Genomic DNA, 18372 nt, shown 5'->3' with positions numbered 1-18372 from the left:
GCAATAGTAGTTTTGAACACACATGTACTGCATAAGGAGGCAGTCATTTTCGGGACACAAAACGTGCATTGCAATTATTTCCATCATGCTGAGGTTGAAGAAAGAACATATTTTAAGTATTTGAACATTCTCTGTCTAAAAACAAATGTCTCAAAAAGCTGCAAAAATAGGCCACAACTGGGTTTGCCAGCCTCCAGATGGTGCCTGGAGTTCTGGAATTACAAGTTATCTCCAGATTACAGGCATAAATTTCCCTGAAGGAAATGGCAGTGCCAGAGGGTAGGCTTTTTATAGCATCACATCTTTGCTGAAAGCTCTTTCCTCCCCAAATTCCAGCCTTCCCAGGCATGACCCACAAATCTCCATGAATTTCCCAACCCAGAGATGGCTACCCTAAGACAGGAGAAAGATCAGGATTTCTGTCCCTTGTTCAAAGGTAAATTACAAACATTCACGGCCCCGATTGGATTTGGGCTGAAAGGAAAGGAGAATAGGTTTTTTTTTACTAGGGTTGCCAACTCTGTGTTTGGAAATTCCTGGAGATTTGGGGGGGATGAAGCCTGGGGCAAGCGGAGTTTGAGGAGTGGAGGGACCTCAGCAGAGTATAATGCCATAGAGTTCACCCTCCAAAGCAGCCATTTTCTCCAGGGGAAGTGATCTTGGTCATCTGGAGATCAATGGTAATAGTGGGAGATCTCCAGGTGCCATCTGGAGGTTGGCAACCATACAGGAGCCCCATTTCAATAAGTGCAACCAGTCAGGAATTGGAAGGTTAAGTCCTCTGTTCCTTCTGTGTGTCCCTGATTTGTGCAGCAGCTGTGTGAGCAGTTTATTTTTTCACAACTCTGACAGATGTGTGATCTCCATCATACCTGGTTTGGCCCTGTACAGTGCAACTCCCGCCCACACCAGACACCCATACAGTGCCACATCCTTCCTTCCTCAAATCTCTCCTGTGAATCCCTCCCCTATTAAAATAAAGTCAATATTACCCCATGTTCGGAATATCTTGGAGATTTGGGGGTGGGTGGGGTTTGGAGAGGGAAGGGACCTCAGCAGGGTATATAATGCCATAGAGTCAACCCTCCAAAGTAGCTATTTTCTCCAGGGCAACTTTTTAGTCTAGATCAGTTGTCATTCTGGGAGATCTTCAGGCTTTACCTGGAGGTTAGCAACCCTACCTAGCTGTGTTTGCTGACATTCAACCTTTATGGCTGTCATCTCCCACCCCTTCCTCTGTTATATTCTCCTTTCTACCATATAAATGTAGAGTGGAAGTCTCTCATGACTGGGACGTTGCATGCCTATGTGACTCTAAGATGTTCTATGCAAGCAGATGTCGATACATAAATATACACATAGTGTTTCTTGGGCAAAAATCTGATTCTGCAGGAAGGGGCCTAGGTGAGGTTGTGATAGAAACCATTTGATTCAATAGAAGGGTAAAGGGTCCTAGTAGCAATTTCCTCCAGTCTTTCTCTGTTCTCATCCTAGACTTCATTGTGTCTGTTTGCCTCCCTCTAACTGTGAAAGTCAGTGCTATTGTGGGTTATGTATACAAGCCGTTCTGAAACTTGGGAGATGATTTTTGTCTTCGTGCTGGAGGTGCTGACTGGCAATGTTCTTTGGCCAATCATTTAACCTACTAGTTAATGAATTCTGTACGAGCAGCAAGAATGTAACCCCAGAGAGAGCGGCTACATCCTTACTGGTTGGAAATGCTTAGGACCACTATATGTCCACTATTTAATTGGAGGGATTTGGGTGGGTGGGATCTGGCTGTGAAAATGCCTAGTGGAAGTTTAATGAAGGATGGAACAAGAAGCTCATTTTCTAGCATGCCCTCTGCTTTTATAAGTACTAAAAGTAGTAGAGTGGCCCAGTTTTGACCAGCCTGTATTCCCTGTGACTGTTTGTCTAGCAAACTCTTTGCCAAGAGAAAACTGATAAAAGGCTTCCTTACATGTTGCCTTGAGACCAATCCACTTTGGCGGCAGAGTAAATATTCTGTTTGTAGGCTGAACACTTTCCCTCTTTAGTCTTTTAGCCTTTTTTAAAAGGCCATAAATTAAAAATGCAAAACAAAAATCACAAATCTAAGTGGCTTAGTAGTAGCCCGTGTTTTTGATTCAGAAGGTCCCGTGGACGTTCAGTAGGTGATCTTAGGCAGATCACTCACTCCCAGCATAACATATAGAGTGGCCTCTTCACCACCAGCGGGAGGTTTTTGGGGCAGAGCCTGAGGAGGGTGGGGTTTGGGGAGGGGAGGGACTTCAATGCCATAGAGCCCAATTGCCAAAGCAGCCACTTTTTCCAGGTGAACTGATCTCTATTGGCTGGAGACCAGTTGTAATAGCGGGAGATCTCCTGCTAGTACCTGGAGGCTGGCAACCCTAATAACATACCTCACAGAGTTGTAAGGAAAATATGTAGGAGATGGATGCAAACTACTTTGGGTCCTCCCTGCAGAGAAGCATTCAGTATAAACATCTAAATAAATAAATGCAAGTTTAAATTGCTTTCTCCCTACTCTGCCCATATCCTTTTGAAGCAAAGCTACAACCTCCACAGATCCAGTATGTGTAGACTGGATATTATGGTGTTGCTTTTGGATGTATCTGCATTAGAGGGTTCAACCTGTTTAGTAATTATTTCATCTCCACAGGGAATCCTAGAAACTGTAGTTCTGTTTGTATGTTTGAGATGGAGTGGGATCTAATAGTGACTCCTCAGCATCCTCACCAAACTACAATTCCTTTGGGGAAAGCCACAAGAGTTAAAATGCTTTAAAATCAATAATAAGAGAAGTAGAAAATGGCCACCTTGGCAATTGGACTCTATGGCATTGAAGTCCTTCCCCTCCCCAAACCCCACCCTCCTCAGGCTCCTCCCCAAAAACCTCCCACCGGTGGTGAAGAGGGACCTGGCAACCCTAGCCTGCAGTCAGATTATTTACATGATTGGATAATACCCTGGTGCCTCAGATGGTTGAGATAGCCCAAGCCTTAATTTGAGCTGTAGATGATTGCTAAGGCAGATCTCATGACAACAGGGTTGATCTTTGGTCCTCCTCCTCCTTCAAGTTAAGACTCCATGTAGTAGTTAGATTTGGGCTGGAGAGACCTAGGTTCAGATCAGCTGTAGATCTTGCTGGGGCGATCTTGGGCCTGGCATTTGTGTCAGCCCGAGCTACCCCATAAAGTCCTTCTGAGGATAAAATCAAGAAAGGAAGGAAGAACCCTGAACTCTTTGGAGAAAGAGTAAGATATGTTTTAATTTAACCAATTCAAATTGTTTGGAGGGACAGGAAGGAGGCAGTGCAGATTTTCTGAAATCTTCTAATGCACAGGATGGATTGGCATTTTGCATACTACTGCAAGTATTTGAAAACATACTCAGTAGCATATGAAAAGCCACTCTGTGCTGGGATCCACATGTAGTGTTAGCATTCCATGGATGTGTTGCCATGCAAACATGTTAATTGGTCACAGAATCTATCTTTGCACAGAAATCTGAGGTATCTTGGTGCAGAATTTTCATATCCCCCCCCCCTTTAGCGTGGAGCATGCATAGTTCTGGCTGCTGTGTAAGCTGCAATTCTGCATGAGCTCAGAAAAAAGCATAGAATGTGGTTGCAAAATTCAGCTTCCTGGAAATCTTGGCTTTTATTTTAAAGCGGAGGGTGGGAAACAAGTTTCTAGGCCTTCTGAATTTGGAAACGATGCCTGGTGAATGCAGAGGGATTGCAAAATAACACTGCAAATAGCTGTCAGAAGATAGGGATTCAGTGTTCTGATTCGCTCCTTGCCCGTCCCTCCGATTTGCAGAATCAAACTAAATTGTGCAAAATTATAACATGAATACCACTGGTGACCTTTGTATATTCCCCTTTATGTCAGCCTTTGGTGGGCTTGGATAACTATGTCATGTAAGGGTTGTCAACCTCCAGGTACTAGCTGGAGATCTGCTATTACAACTGATCTCCAGCCAATATAGATCTGTTCACCTGGAGAAAATGACTGCCTTGGTAATTGGACTCTATGGCATTGAAGTCCCTCCCCTCCCCAAACCCCGCCCTCCTCAGGCTCCACCCCCAAAACCTTCTGCCGGTGGCAAAGGGACCTGGCAACCCTATGTCATGTCCTCTTTTCTCTATTTCCCTTTTTTCTATGCTAAACACTTTTTGATAATGCACTTTATCTTTTTTTAATTGTTTGTTGATGGATACTTTCCAGTGCTATAGCTTCCCCCCCCCTTTGTTTAAAGCGAAGGATTGGTGGAGGAGATTCCCACTGCTGCAGGTTCAGTTAATGTGAGACCTTGCTTGTTTCTCATTTTGGCATCGTTGCAGGCTTGCATCTCATGGTTCCCAGTTCCTTTCACCTTCCTCTGTCTGCAGGCTCCATCCCCTTAGAGATTCTTGACTCCCACTCTATTAAACCTTTGCTTCCTCTCCTGCTGAATCCACTTTTATACACCCCCGCAAGTACGCAGCCGTGCAGTAGAACGAACTGTAGAGTGTTGTTTGAGACTGAATTAATGCAAAATGATTCGCATTGTGATAGCAGTAATAAAAGGCCAGAAAAAACACCCCCCTATATTGGCAGAGAAATGGGGCCAGGCGGTGACCTCGCTGTGGGCAATGCACCAGCTGCCGAAAGGAGACTTTGTTTCTCCAGTGTCCAGCGGAGAGCAGTGTCCGGCGTGAATAAGAGATGAGACAGTCCTGCTATGTTAATCTGGGAGCAGTTAGGGGAGTTGGAAGTTTCCTTAAACTTACCTGGAGAAAGATCAAATCTGAGATGCGGTGGAAACAGTTGATCATCCTACCAGATCTGTGACCTATCAGATTCTCATGCTCCTCCCATTTGCTGGATTTGGTTTGCTACGGGTTGGTAATTGGATGGTGTCTTCCAATTACCTTCTTGATTCAAGAACAAAAATTATGACTCCTTGCGCTACCTTGCATCCTGGTGTGTCACAGAGCCACTGCTGAGGCTGTTCAGATGGGGCCGATGCTTGCAGCCCCACTGGGGCTTGGCTTGCTCCAAGCACGTCTGTTCTAAGATTTGTGCTATAGCACCATAGCAATCCAGTGCATCCGAATGCTGGTGATATAGCAATTCAGTTCTATATCACCAGCATTCGCATGCATTGGATTGCTAGGGTGCTATAGCACAAACATCAGAATGTTAAAAAATGGTGGGAAAGAACACACTGTGGAAAATGGCAGGGGGGAGGAAGCACTCTAGACATTTTAAACAGCACACTGCAGTGATCTAGAAGCACATGGAAAAACTGAAGACTGGAGAAAGCAGTTTTCATTTTAAAAAAAAATGGCTGAGCCCCGGGATGCCAACAGGACACAAGCGGCTTTGTCTGAAAAGGTTTAAAAAAATCTGTTAGCAGCCAGGAGCCGTTGTGTGAAATGACACAAAAAATCTGTTAGCAACCGGCTGCTAAAACGAATTTTAAGGGCAGTTTGAAAGGAGCCAAAAACTTCCTAGTTTAGGAAACTGAGGCTTAATCCCAGTTAAATTTCATGTTCGCGGGCAAGAAACAAATTGCAGTTACATTAAAGGGTCATGCATGATGCAGATGTCATGACAAATTGTGGTTAGTTTTAAACCAAGAAATCTTCAATTTGGTGCATGAGGAGGAGAAGAGGGGAGTAGAAGAGAGCCAGAAGCTCAGAGAACTTCAAAGTTATGTATGAATGCAGTTGCAATCATCCTTCTTTTATTAAACAAAGAGATCTGTGCTTCAGCCTACAGGCCTAGTAATAGGGCCATGTAATTTTTCATAACGATGTTAGACACTCGTGCTTTTAAACAAAAAGATATATGCCTTCATGCATGCATACCTAAGACACAGCCATTTAATTGTTTGTAGAAATCTTAAACACTCAATTGTCACGTACAGACATTATGACAAAACCTCTGTTTATCTGTGACGAGAACAAATGCCACTCATTGTCATGTTTATATATTCCCCTCCATTCATGCGTGGAGTTCAATTGAAGGGGTCCTGGACTGGGAGCCTTGAATCAAACTCCTATTTGTTGTCGTGTCAGAGGCCTCAGAGGAGTTCCACTTGTATTTGAGATTTTGCACCATCAGATTATATCCAGTTCTTGCGTGGGCACAGCTGGCTGGCACCAGGTTTACATCCCTATGGCATCATGCCAGCCTTATACCAGCAGTTTTGCTGGCATAAGGGGCAAAGGATCACCTTAGGATTGTGTTGAGAAGCATGCCTTTATTTTTTAAGGGTGTGTTGGTTAAGGGTATTATACTAGATAATGAAAAAAATAAATGAATGGTAGCTATTGTTTATGGAATTGTTTACAAAATTCAAGAGGGCATCTGTACAATTTAAGTAATATGTATGTTTCTTCAAGATTAATGAAGTGATTAATGAGATAAGCATTCTGTAATCGGTGCCTCCTGAGAACTGCAAAGATGATGACCAGCACTCGCTCTTAACTCCAGGTGACCTCATGTGCCACTAATCTCTCTCTTTCCCCCCTCCAATGCCAGCTAGAAGACACAACTCTCTGTATGTGATCGACAGTGTTGGATACCTACGTCTGGGATGCTTCAGCCTCTGAATGTGAGCTCGTGATGACTTTGCTATTATTGTTTTTACCGTCACTGTGTTGTGTCTTTAAATAACAGGAAATGTTTCTGAACAGATTGCTCTGGGATGTGGAATAAAGATCCCAGGGGAGCTGTTGATGCCTCTTGCAAACAAGGGCAGGGATTAATCCATTGCTGGCTGAGGCCCTGGGACTTCTGATCAGGCATTTGTCTAGGAGCCAAAGGGAGGCATTCCTGTCTCATATTCCCATGGAAGAAATACTGTGACGTTTAGAACCATGTGTGAGGCATGATTAGATAACATGTACAAAAGCAAAGGAGTGGCTAAGCTGTGGTTTTTCCCCTGGATTCCCAAGCAAAGAAGTCCCAGTCCCCAAGGCAGTCTCAGATGGGCTTCTCTCTAACATATGCCCATGCAGGCCTGGATTTTGTATGTAGCCAGGTGTGTATGTCTTACCATTGTCTTGCAACCTGTGCCACCATCACTATAGTACCACTGTGAGCCCTGCAGACTGAGCTCTTTGTGCAGCAAGGGGGCCGTTTAAGCTGCCCCTGACCTGGATGGCCCAGGCTAGCCTGATCTCGTCAGATCTCAGAAGCTAAGCAGGGTAGGCCCTGGTTAGTATTACGATGGGAGACCACCAAGGAATACCAGGGTTGCTGTGCAGAGGAAGGCACTGGCAAACTACCTCTGTTAGTCTCTTGCCATGAAAACCCTAAAAGGGGTCACCATAAGTCGGCTGCGACTTGATGGCACTTTACACACACACACTGCATGACTACACAGTTAACTGATCCTTAAGGACCAATGCCTGTCCACTGGGCCATGTAGAGCCTAGCCTCAATTATTGTTCTTCAATCTGCATAGCTTGTCTTTGCAGGCTACATCATGTCTGAGTTCCTGCCACAATGCCTTTTGGATGTTGTGTGTGTGTGTGTGTGTGTGTGTGTGTGTGTGTGTGTGTGTGTGTGTAAAAAGTGCCCTCAAGTTGCAACCAACTCTGGTTTTCAAGGCAAGAGATATTCAGAGATGGCTTGCCTGTGCATTCCTCTGCATAGTGACCATAGTGGTTTGGAGAGAGTGGACAGGGAGAAGTTTTTCTCCCTCTCCCATAATACTAGAACACGGGGTCATCTGCTAAAGCTGGAGAGCGAGAGATTCAAAACAGATAAAAGGAAATATTTTTTCACACAACGCATAGTTAAATTGTGGAACTGCCTGCCCCAGGATGTGGTGATGGCTGCCAGCTTGGAGGGCTTTAAGAGGGGAGTGGACATATTCATGGAGGAGATAGGTATTCATGGTTATTAGTTAGAATGGATACTGGTCATGCTGCATACCTATTCTCTCTAGTATCAGAGGAACATGCCTATTATTTTGGGTGCGGTGGAACACAGGCAGGATGGTGCTGCTGCAGTCGTCTTGTTTGTGGGCTTCCTAAAGGCACCTGGTTGGCCACTGTGTGAACAGACTGCTGGACTTGATGGGCCTTGGTCTGATCCAGCAGGGCCTTTCTTATGTTCTTATGACCCTGGAACTCCTTGGTGGTCACCCATCCAAATACTAACCAGAGCTGACCCTGCTTAGCTTCCAAGGTCTGATGAGATAGGGTAGCCTGGGCCATTCAGGTCAGGACTTTGGATATTTTACCTCCTGTCTTATTTGCCTCTGACTCTTCTAACCTTTGGGTTTGGTTTCTGGAACTTGACTCTTGCCTGGTTTGGACTGTGCTACTTACCACTGACCACTCATCCTCCACTGGACTGGTCGCTGGCTTCCATGAAACATGACCACTAGTGCCCATGCCCATATATGAGCCTGACAGATTTCCAAATTAGACTGCCTAGGCTTTAAGCTCCCAAAAGATGCACTCGAGACCTCATGACATAGGATTTAAATTGTAAGGACCATTGTCTGCCTTAAGGCTTAGAAACCAAAGGGAACTTGGGAAGGGCTTCCAGGCATACACGTCTCCTAGCCTCTCCACATGGCCTTTGGTCTTTGCCTGTTTGTTTGGATAACTCCCCCAAAAGCATACCCCTCTTGAGTTTTTTTTCTTGCTTTGCACCCTCTTACTTGTTTCCACATAGATGTTTTGCTCTGCCTTGGTTTCCCTACTGCAGGGCAGTTTTTGACGGCATTCACATGATGTCATCCTCAATCAAAGTGTCTTTTGACGCCATGTGGATGTGAAGATGCACATTTTTGCAGCTCCTGCCTGCATTGCCACCATTTTCTTACCTCAGCCGCCATGGCTACCCTTCTTCCCCCACTGGAGGGCTTTTTCAAGCTTTTAAAAAAATAATCAGTAATTGACAGATTGCTGTAGCTTGATAACGTTATAACAATGTGGGAACTCATCGATTGTGACAATAGATTGTAATAGTGCTACAGTGCCATTGTGATCTAGCAATTCCTGATCTTTCTCTTAAAAGCCCTCTAGTGGGTGAGGATATGCCTGCAGGGTGCTAAGGCAAGAAAAGATCAGGGAAAACTGCTCTGTAGACTCTAGTTATAGTAACCATTTGCGAAATAAAACAGTAAAGCTATCTCTCTGGGTTCATCCAGAGAGAGCATAGTTCCATAACTTGCTAGGAGCTTTCTGTGAATTTGCACATGCACACTCCATTTTGGTGATGCCATTATTGCTAATTAATTGAGGGCAGTGGAGTGGGGTACCCAGTGACTCCCACAGTCTGTTGCAATGATTAAACAGAATGTATCAGCGACTGAATGATTCAGCCTTGAGGGCTTTCTGGTGATACTGATTCCCCTCAGTTATTTACATGCAATTCATTTTTGCTTCTCCTGTTCCTGGCACCTAGAATTGTCTTGTGTTTTCGGGCATGACACCTGTACTTCTAAAGCTGTAGGGTAGACATTTAACTGGTGATGCTTTTCCCAGTAAGACGTGGAGTGGGCTTAACCTGTTGGACCTCTACCTGTCTTGCAGCAGTTTTAAAGGTATTTGGACCCCACCAGGGGGAAAGGAGCCAATGGCCTTAACTCTCTATGGTTATTCGGTCTGTGGCCAAGTACCCTGAATCATACAGAAATTAATGTGAGAATTGTCTCTTCTTGAACTAAAGCAAATACTTTAAAATATTTAACTGGGAAACATTTTCTCAGCTTCACTGTTCAAGTTTTGAGTGTGAAAGCTTATCTCAATTTTAAAGTGGTTTGTACTTATTGGCGTCACTGAATTGATTTTTGCTCTGACCTGGATGGCCCAGGCTAGCCTGGTCTTGTTAGATGTTAGAAGCTAAACAGGGTTGGCTCTGGTTAGTATTTGGATGGGAGACCACCAAGGAAGTCCAGGGTTGCTACACAGAGGGAGGCAATGGCAAACTACCTCTGAACATCTCTTGCCCATTGGGAATGCCATAGGTCGGCTGCAATGTTATGGTACCTTCCTCTACCACCAGATTGATTTGGGCAGGTGTCCAATCAAAAAACATCAAAAGCTTTTAGCTGTCTAACCCTAAATATCATTGCAACTTTCCTATCAAATATAAATATGTCACATTGCAAGCCAGTTATCAAGAACTGCAAAATTCCATTAGATATCTGATGTCCCTGTTGGATAGCCATGATTAAAATCATATATCATCATTTGTAAGATACCAATGTTATTAATTTGCAGAAATATTCAAGAGTCTCTGGAAAATATTCTGCATGAAAATTTGTCAGGGACATTTTTTAGAATGTTGGAAACAAATTTACTTTGGCTCCAGTTGTAAAAATCTGTAATGGCTTTTGAAAGGGTCATACTGGGAACAAACTGTGACTTGGGTTTGGCAGTGGTGCTAGGCTTGTACACACCAGGCCCAGTAAAAATGTCTAAACACCTTTTCTTTTCAAATGTTTAACCTCCCTCTCTTTTCCTTTCTTCTCAGGGTACATCCTATGCAGAGCAGAGTCTTCATGTCAATGGCAACCATTCCTCTCCATCTCAAGCAGGTTGGCCCTAATCACACACCTTTATCTCTTCACTCCAGAGCTGGAGAACCCGGGGCAACTCTGGACCTCAGTTTGGATGACTTTATCCCTTCACACCTCCAAAAATCTCTGAACAACAGCATGAGCCCAATATCCCCTAGGGCGACATCTACTCCGCAGACTGTGCGGGTCCCCACACATCGCAGAGTGAGTGGTCCCCAGTGACCTTAACATGCTCAGAAATATTGTGTGTGTGTGTGTGAGAGAGAGAGAGAGAGAGGGAGAGAGAGACTGACAACAAAAGTAAAATGGCAGGGATAGGGTTGCCAACTTCCAGATGGGGTCTGGAGATCTCCCGGAATTACAACTGATCTCTCGGCTTCAGACATCTGTTCCCCTGGAGGGGATGGCTGCTTTGGAGGGTGGAGTCTATGCCATTATATGCCACTGTGGCCCCTCTCCTTCCCAAACTCCCTCCCCAGGTTCCACCCTCAAATCTCCAGGAATTTCCCAAACCAGAGTTGGCAATCCTAGGCAAGGGGAAACCGTGTTTGTTTATTCATGTGTCCTGTTCACCTATAAAATAAGTGGCTATGCAGCAGTCTACTTTTCATGTGGAAAGGATCGTGAGAGAGGTAACTGATGGTAACACTTCCCCCTTCCTACTATACCTCAATGGAAACTGACACATTTTTCTTCCAGCCCAGCTCCCATATTGGAAGTGAGTAGGCTTAGGAAGAAAAGTTCTTCAAATAATGTAGAGCAACAAAATAAAGGGAGAGGATTTTGCCTCCCTTGATTCTACTTCCCTTTTCATTTAAAAATAAACCCCCCTCACCTTTCTATATGAATGGGGGCAAACTCATCTAGTAGCCTGGCCCTAGCTGACTTGCACTCTGTAGTGTAGTGGTTAAAAGTGGCGGACTCTAATATGGAGGACCAGGTTTGATTCCCCACTCCTCCACATGAAACCTGCTGGGTGACCTTGGGCCAGTCACAGTTCTCTCAGAACTCCTTCAGCCCCACCTATCTCACAAGGTGCCTGTGGTGGTGGGGGGGAGGGAAGGCAATTGTAAGCCGCTTTGAGACTCCTTACAGTAAAGAAAAGCATGGTATAAAAACCAACTCTTCTTCTTCTTCATCATCATCATCATCACCAGATAATCATCATTATCTGGTTCCTGAACTGGGCAATGGGACTTTAGTCCTCTTCTTTTCCTGATGACTCAGACTAGCCTCTGTTGAGGTAGATCAATGATCCCCAGCGTAGCACCTGTTCATCCCATGGTGCCCATGGATGAGTTTCCTGGTGCCTATTTGTTTATTTGACAAGGCATCTCTTCCCCAAATCAAAGAGTTGGAAATGCTTCAAAAGAAACCAGGAAGCATCGCCTTTGTGTCTACAGGGAGCACCCATTCAAAAACAGCTGTCTCCATTGTAGGAGAATACTTGGCTTGCAACCTTACAATATTTTGTCACTGGTCCCAGCACCCTGGTGTAACCTACTCCCCATTCTCAAAATTCCAAAAGTGCCCCCTGGCTCAACAAAATTGGAGATCGCTAAAGTAGACAATATCCTACAAAAGCTCATGCTCTGTAACTGAAACATTATTTAGTTTTAAAGCTGCTGCTCTATTTTCTTAACACAAGAAACTGAAATCTCAGGTAGCAAAGCAATGAGATAACCAAGGACCAAAGTCTTTCCAAGGAAGAGACTGCAGAGGCGACTGGAAAACAATTACCATACCATATGAAAACAAATAGAAATGTAATAGCATTTTTCAAACACTAGAATAGCCTGTACAAAATAAACATATTGTTTATGTCTTATACAAACATAATACATCTTATGAGATCGGTCATATCAGCTTAAGATCTCTTGCTTCTCTGTAAGAACTGTTGCTCACATACACGTCATAGAAGGAAGGGCAGTGTAGTCAAAATGAGGGGAAACATCTGTGCTTTTTGGAGAAAACATTTAATAAAAATGTATGTATAGATTCATCCCAGTGAGTGTAGCATTTCATGCATCTGAATAAGTAGGTTAGGCTACAGCTCTTGAAAGCTTCTGCCACAATATATTTGTTAGCCTTTAAAGGGCCTCAAGATCTTCGTTATTTTGGCTGCCACAGACTGATATGGCTACCCCTCTGAAATTTGTTGTTGGCTTGATAGAAGAAAACCGCTCTAGCAAGGAATGGGTTGATGTATCTGAGTCTTTTTAAAAATACATAAGCTGAAATAATAGTTTCATCCTGTCCTCCATAAAATGTATACGTTATCTGAATCAACTTATTCGGAGGTATTGCTTAAACAGTCTTGCATACTAGACTGTAACTATAGGGTTAAATCTTTTTTTCCCTTTTCTTTCCTTTTCAAGCAGCAACACCTGTGTTTTTCTTTATCTGATAATTTATAGGAAAACATGACTTTTGACCTGGCTGCCCAGGTTATATGGTTTTCTTCTGAAACACCTCTCAGGTGACTTTATCAAACAACGTGTAAGAGTGTTTAAGCAGTTCTGCTAAAGAAACTAGTTCAGGTAGATTTTCTCTGTCTCTAAGATTTTTTAAAAAAATATGCAATATAAAAATAGCTTTTTAGAGATTATAGTAGTCCATAATCTGTGTTCTATCATGCATTTTTACTATCTATATAATTCTGAACCTGGCCTTGGTCCATGGATCAAACAATCTGTACAACATTTCTACAAATCTAGGAGATCTCCCAGGTTTTAAAACAGAGTTAAGGAGGGGATTAAAGAAAACAGTATTAAAATGGAAAGATCCCGTGGAGATTACCTCGGGTGATCTTGGCAGCCATTTAGGAGCACCAGACTATAGGCCATTTATGCAGGGGCTGTTTCCCTTGCGGTCACCTTCCGACTGCTTTGAGGTTTCCTTTTGATTATGCATGTCTTTCCCTACCGTCGGAGGTCGCCTCGTTCTCCCCACACATTTCCGCGCATTTTGCCCGTGTTTTCCGGATGCTGTTTTAGGCAGGATCTGGAAAACGTGGGCAAAATGCACAGGGAGCGTGAGGCAACCTCTGACGGTTAAAAAAGCCATGCATAATCAAAAGAAAGCCCTGAAGCAGTCGGCGGGGGTGACCACGGGGAAACAGCCCTGCATAAATGGCCATAGTTTGGCTATTCCATCCTTTCTCCTCACACACTCCAGTTCGTCCCCTTTCACAGAAAATCACAGTTTGTGATACTGCTTGCCCTCCAGATCAGAACTGGGAATTGCAGTGATGGAAAGGCAAACAATGATTTGGTGTGAAACAGACCCCTGGTAAGGATGGGGGATCCCCCACCACCAGTGCTTGTTTTTCACTGCTTCTCCAAGCAGCGGCATGAGAAAAATAAAACAATGGCTGTAGGGATGCCATCATTTCTGGAGAATTCGTAAGCGGCTTATCTGCCTTTAACTTGGCTCACGTAACATTTCAATACAATAAAAACAGAATTCATCAGGCCCCATTCCAGATTTAGGTTGCTGTTTTTCCCTAAAACTGTGATCAGATGAAAACAGTTTATTATTTGTTGGCAAGCTATCACAACCATAAATTAGAAAAGTTAAGAATGTGTAGGCTAAAGCATAAAGATGAACTAATTTGATATATTTATATCAGTTTGACTGCAGCTAAGTAAAACATGAATTATTTCCAAATAAATATTTTATTTTAGCTGTTTAGATACAAATCAGCAAGAGAAACCAAAGTTTTAACCCAAATTTTATTGCTTAGTAATGTAAGGGACAAAAAATAGTGGGGGAAATTGTCTAATGTGCCAAGATGAGGGCAAGTTTATCTTATCCATATACGGTATGTGCCACTGAACCTTCTAAATGTAATATTTAAATTGAGGGGCCCCTCATTTTATTAAAAGTTGTTCTGACTCTAAGTATAGAGTTAATCTCAATACACTTTAGTTTTTAAACTGTTGTATACTGAAAAGAAGGGAACAGCAGCACAATGCTAATGGGTTGTGTTGTATACATTCCCTGAAGGTGCCTGTCATTCGTCACTGCGGCTCTAACACCCTGAATTTTGAGTTCCACGACACAAGCCCTCGAACTGTGAACAATGGGATGTCTCAGCCGTGGAAAACAGCCCAATGGAAGTCTGGTAACTCCAACTAAACTTATGAGGGGGGGGGATAAAAGATGCTTTTTGGCAAGGAGATCGAACACATTGTGGCCTTTTGCCTTCTTATCATCCTGTTGTCCATTTGCTTGAGTCTCTCAGTCTAATAGAAAGCAGCTCCAAAATCCCCCAAGCTTAGCTGCCTCTGTGCTCTCATTAGCACAAAAGGTGACAGGTGGCTAGAGAATTTGCGCAACTGCAGGATGAGGGGAAAGTCAGGGCCATTTTTGTCAGCAAACCATATGAATCCCACACCCGTATGACTTCTGTGCAAACTTCTGTTTGTCCCTGTCACCCCATGACGCCTTCAGAGTTCAAGTGGGACAGGATTCCTGATTGCCCATACTGATGAGGGGTGCAAAGAGAATTGGAGCTGATGCTGGCCTTATTTAGACATGAAGTATCCTTAGAAGAATTCAGAGGGGTTATCTATAGCTTTTGTTCTGTCCAGAGTCCATTATTTCCTGCTCTGAATTAATGTACCTAGAATATCCTGCTATATTATTATCTGAGGACTTGTAAGAACATAAAAATTATGTTGTTGAATCAAGCCAAAGAATTCTGACCTAGCTCAATATTTCTTTCAAGAAACAACCTACCACATGCCTCTGGGAAACTTACAACCATGGCATGCTGCTGGCCAAGAAAACAACATGGTTTCCTTACCCCTAGCACAGCTGGCTCCTTGCTGTAAATGCATTCATTCATTTCATTTATTAGACTTCTAAACCACCCTTCCAAAGCTCAGGGTAGTTTACAACCACTTTAAACCTGGGGTCCCCAACCTTTTTGAGCCTGCAGGCATATTTTGAATTCTGACACGGCACGGTGGGCACAGCAACAAAATGGCTGCCGCAAAATGGCTGTCGCAGGAAGCACCGCCAGCCACAAAATTATTGCCACAGCTTAACTTCAGTAACACATTGCAGATCCTTGTGCTCTGGTGGCAGCTGCTGCCAAAGCAACATTAAAAAAAAAAAATCTGCACAGCCAATCAAATCTCCAATAGGCATTCAGGAGCCTTGCTGGGCACAAGCCCTACCTGGCCCTGCCCACTTCCTAAAAACACTTGGCAGGTGCCATAAAAGGTGTCAGCTGGCACCACATTGGGGACCCCTGCTGTAAACCATTGGTATTCCTTTGCAGCAAGCAACTGGTACCAAACCTGGCCTGCTAAAGAAATTAGACCGCTGAAATCTCAAGCAGCAGTACCTGTTCCCCACCTGGCAAATTCCACCATGAGCCCAGTTATCAATGGTGCCGCACAACCCAGCTGGTCAGCCACCTGGACGAAGGACGGCAGGAGAAAGGAAAAACACTGGGTGAAGTATGATGGGATTGGACCAGTGGATGAGTCCGGGATGCCCATTGCCTCACGTTCGGTGAGTCCACAGATTGAATAGATGTAAACCGCATGCGAGAATCTTGGCTCTTTGGCTTTCTCTCCTCCATTCTGTGCCTGTGGCCAAACTGATGGGCTGGGAATTTCTTGGTTCTTCTCTCCAACTCTGCACAGCTGGACCAGGTCTGCAGTTGGATGCAAACCTCTTAAGTTTATCCAAAAAGTTGTATTAATGGAGAATGATGTGGGTGCATGACCTGAAATGGACAATGTGCCCAGTGGCCTACATAAGAATTATTTATACAAAACCATATGCCATGCACATTTTGGTTGTTGTTTTTTTGTGCTAAACGAAGAGTATGAAAGCAGTCCCACAAATAAGAAAATACACTGGTCTGGAGCAAATGTAATGCTGGCTTGCTATACAAATAGTATGTTGCAAACGAGAAGCCAGCACTGAAACTGCATGTTCCCTTGCCCTCCTTCATCCTCTCCCCAATACAAATCCCCCCTCCCGTTCCTTGTCAGCCTTACCTATGAATTAGCTGTACATTTTCACTGATCCTAGCGATGGATGCTGCAAACTAGGATTTCCATCCAAAGGAGGTTTTGAACACTCATCCAGATGTAAGATGAGGAAGCGGGGGGGGGGGGGAGAATTTTCCCTAGAGATGGGGAGGAGGCAGTGAGTGGAAAGGGGCATGCCTTCTGGAGGGTTGGGTTCCAATCAGGCAGGTTGGCTATTTAATGTACAGAGAAATTCCTGATGGGTAGGGTTGCCATCTCCAGGTTGGGGAATACTGGTTGGGGGTAGATCCAAAGGACGGTGGGGTTTGGGTAGGGGAGGGATCTCAGTTGGATATAATGCCTTAGAATCCACCTTCCAAAGCAACCATTTTCTCCAGGTGAACTGATCTCTGTTGCCTGGAGACCAGTTGTAATAGCGGGAGATCTCCAGCCACCACCTAGAGATTGGCAACCCTACTGATGGGCCACTGCCCTGGAGGGCTACTTGCAACCAGGCCCAGCTTTTCCAGAACTGACCTGGTCATGGGGGGTCCATGCTACAGTAATATCGAGGCTAAGTGTTGGAATGCCATCTACATGGGTTTGCCCTTGATGACTTGGAAACTCCAGTGGATACAGAACACTGCAGCTCATTTACTAGACCAAGTATGCACATGATACCTATGCTGCAGTCATTCAATTAGTTACCAATTAGTTTCCGGATTCAGTTCAAGGTGCTGGTTGTTACCTTCAGAGTCCTTCACGGCCTAGGACCCTCACGTCTGCAGGACTGCCTCCCTCAGTATGCACCACTGAGATAGCTTCACTTATCTGAGCAAAGCCTTCTGAAAATGCCGCTCTGAAAAGGGGGTAAGATCAACAATTTTCCCCAAACTGTAGCACTCTCTTTCGTGGCCCCCACCTGAGAGAATGGCCTGCCTGATGAGGTCAAGGAGGTCCCCACGCATTTGCCATCCGGCAGAATGCGTAAAACAGAATTATTCAGAGGGTGTTTTTATAAAGGGAATAGGTAAATAATTTTAATATCTTTAGAAATTATGTATTGTTGTGTTGTTGGAATTTTTGTGGATTGCCTTTATTATATTGTTCTGTGATTTTGTAATCTACTTTTATTGCATTGTTTGTAGTATGTATTACGCTGGCTTTTATTGCATTGTTTTCTAATTCTGTAATCCACCCTGAAGGAGCCTCGTGGTGCAGAGTGGTAAGCTGCAGTACTGCAGTCCAAGCTCTGCTCACGACCTGAGTTCGATCCCGACGGAAGTTGGATTCAGGTAGTCGGCTCAAGGTTGACTCAGCCTTCCATCCTTCCAAGGTCGGTAAAATGAGTACCCAGCTTGCTGGGGGTAAAGGGAAGATGACTGGGGAAGGCATTGGCAAACCACCCCGTAAACAAAGTCTGCCTAGTAAACGTTGGCTTGCACAGGGGACCTTTGCCTTTAATCCACCCTGAATCTCAATAAGAAAGGTGGACTATAAACAAAGCAAATAAATAAGAAGCAGAACTGCTATAGCTGGTGTATGTATAACTGAATGCACAACCTTCTCACGCTAGAAGAAGTCTGTGTTTCTTCCAGTAATAGTCATACTTTCCACTTAGCATTGAAGTGGCAAAGACTGCAGAATTCTTTAGGGATGAGGCAGACTGTCCAGCCAGTCACTGTTGTCCCGACCTCATAGACTTCTTCCTTTAACTTTTCTTCTAGTGATTTCGTATGTTTGGTTTCTCTTACAGAGTGTGGACAGCCCCCGAGACTGGTACCGCAGCATGTTCCAGCAGATCCATAGCAAACTCCCCAGTAAGGAAATGTTACAG

The 18372-nt window shown here is 44.1% G+C and overlaps 1 protein-coding gene across 1 annotated transcript in view; it reads left to right on the top strand.

The window, feature by feature from the left end:
• The first annotated feature begins 15924 nt into the window (after positions 1-15924).
• SORBS3 (sorbin and SH3 domain containing 3) overlaps positions 15925-18372 on the top strand; it is a 31160-nt gene continuing 28712 nt past the window's right edge. Inside the window, exons 1-2 of the mRNA XM_056860913.1 lie at positions 15925-16068; positions 18292-18355. Of these exons, the coding sequence (XP_056716891.1) occupies positions 15925-16068; positions 18292-18355 (208 nt within the window). The remainder of the gene's footprint in view (positions 16069-18291; positions 18356-18372) is intronic.

The sequence above is a fragment of the Euleptes europaea genome, chromosome 14 (assembly GCF_029931775.1).
Source record: "Euleptes europaea isolate rEulEur1 chromosome 14, rEulEur1.hap1, whole genome shotgun sequence".
NCBI classification, from domain to species: domain Eukaryota; kingdom Metazoa; phylum Chordata; class Lepidosauria; order Squamata; family Sphaerodactylidae; genus Euleptes; species Euleptes europaea.
The sequence above is the reverse complement of the archived record's forward strand: the minus strand, read 5'-3'. Positions and strand labels throughout refer to the sequence as shown.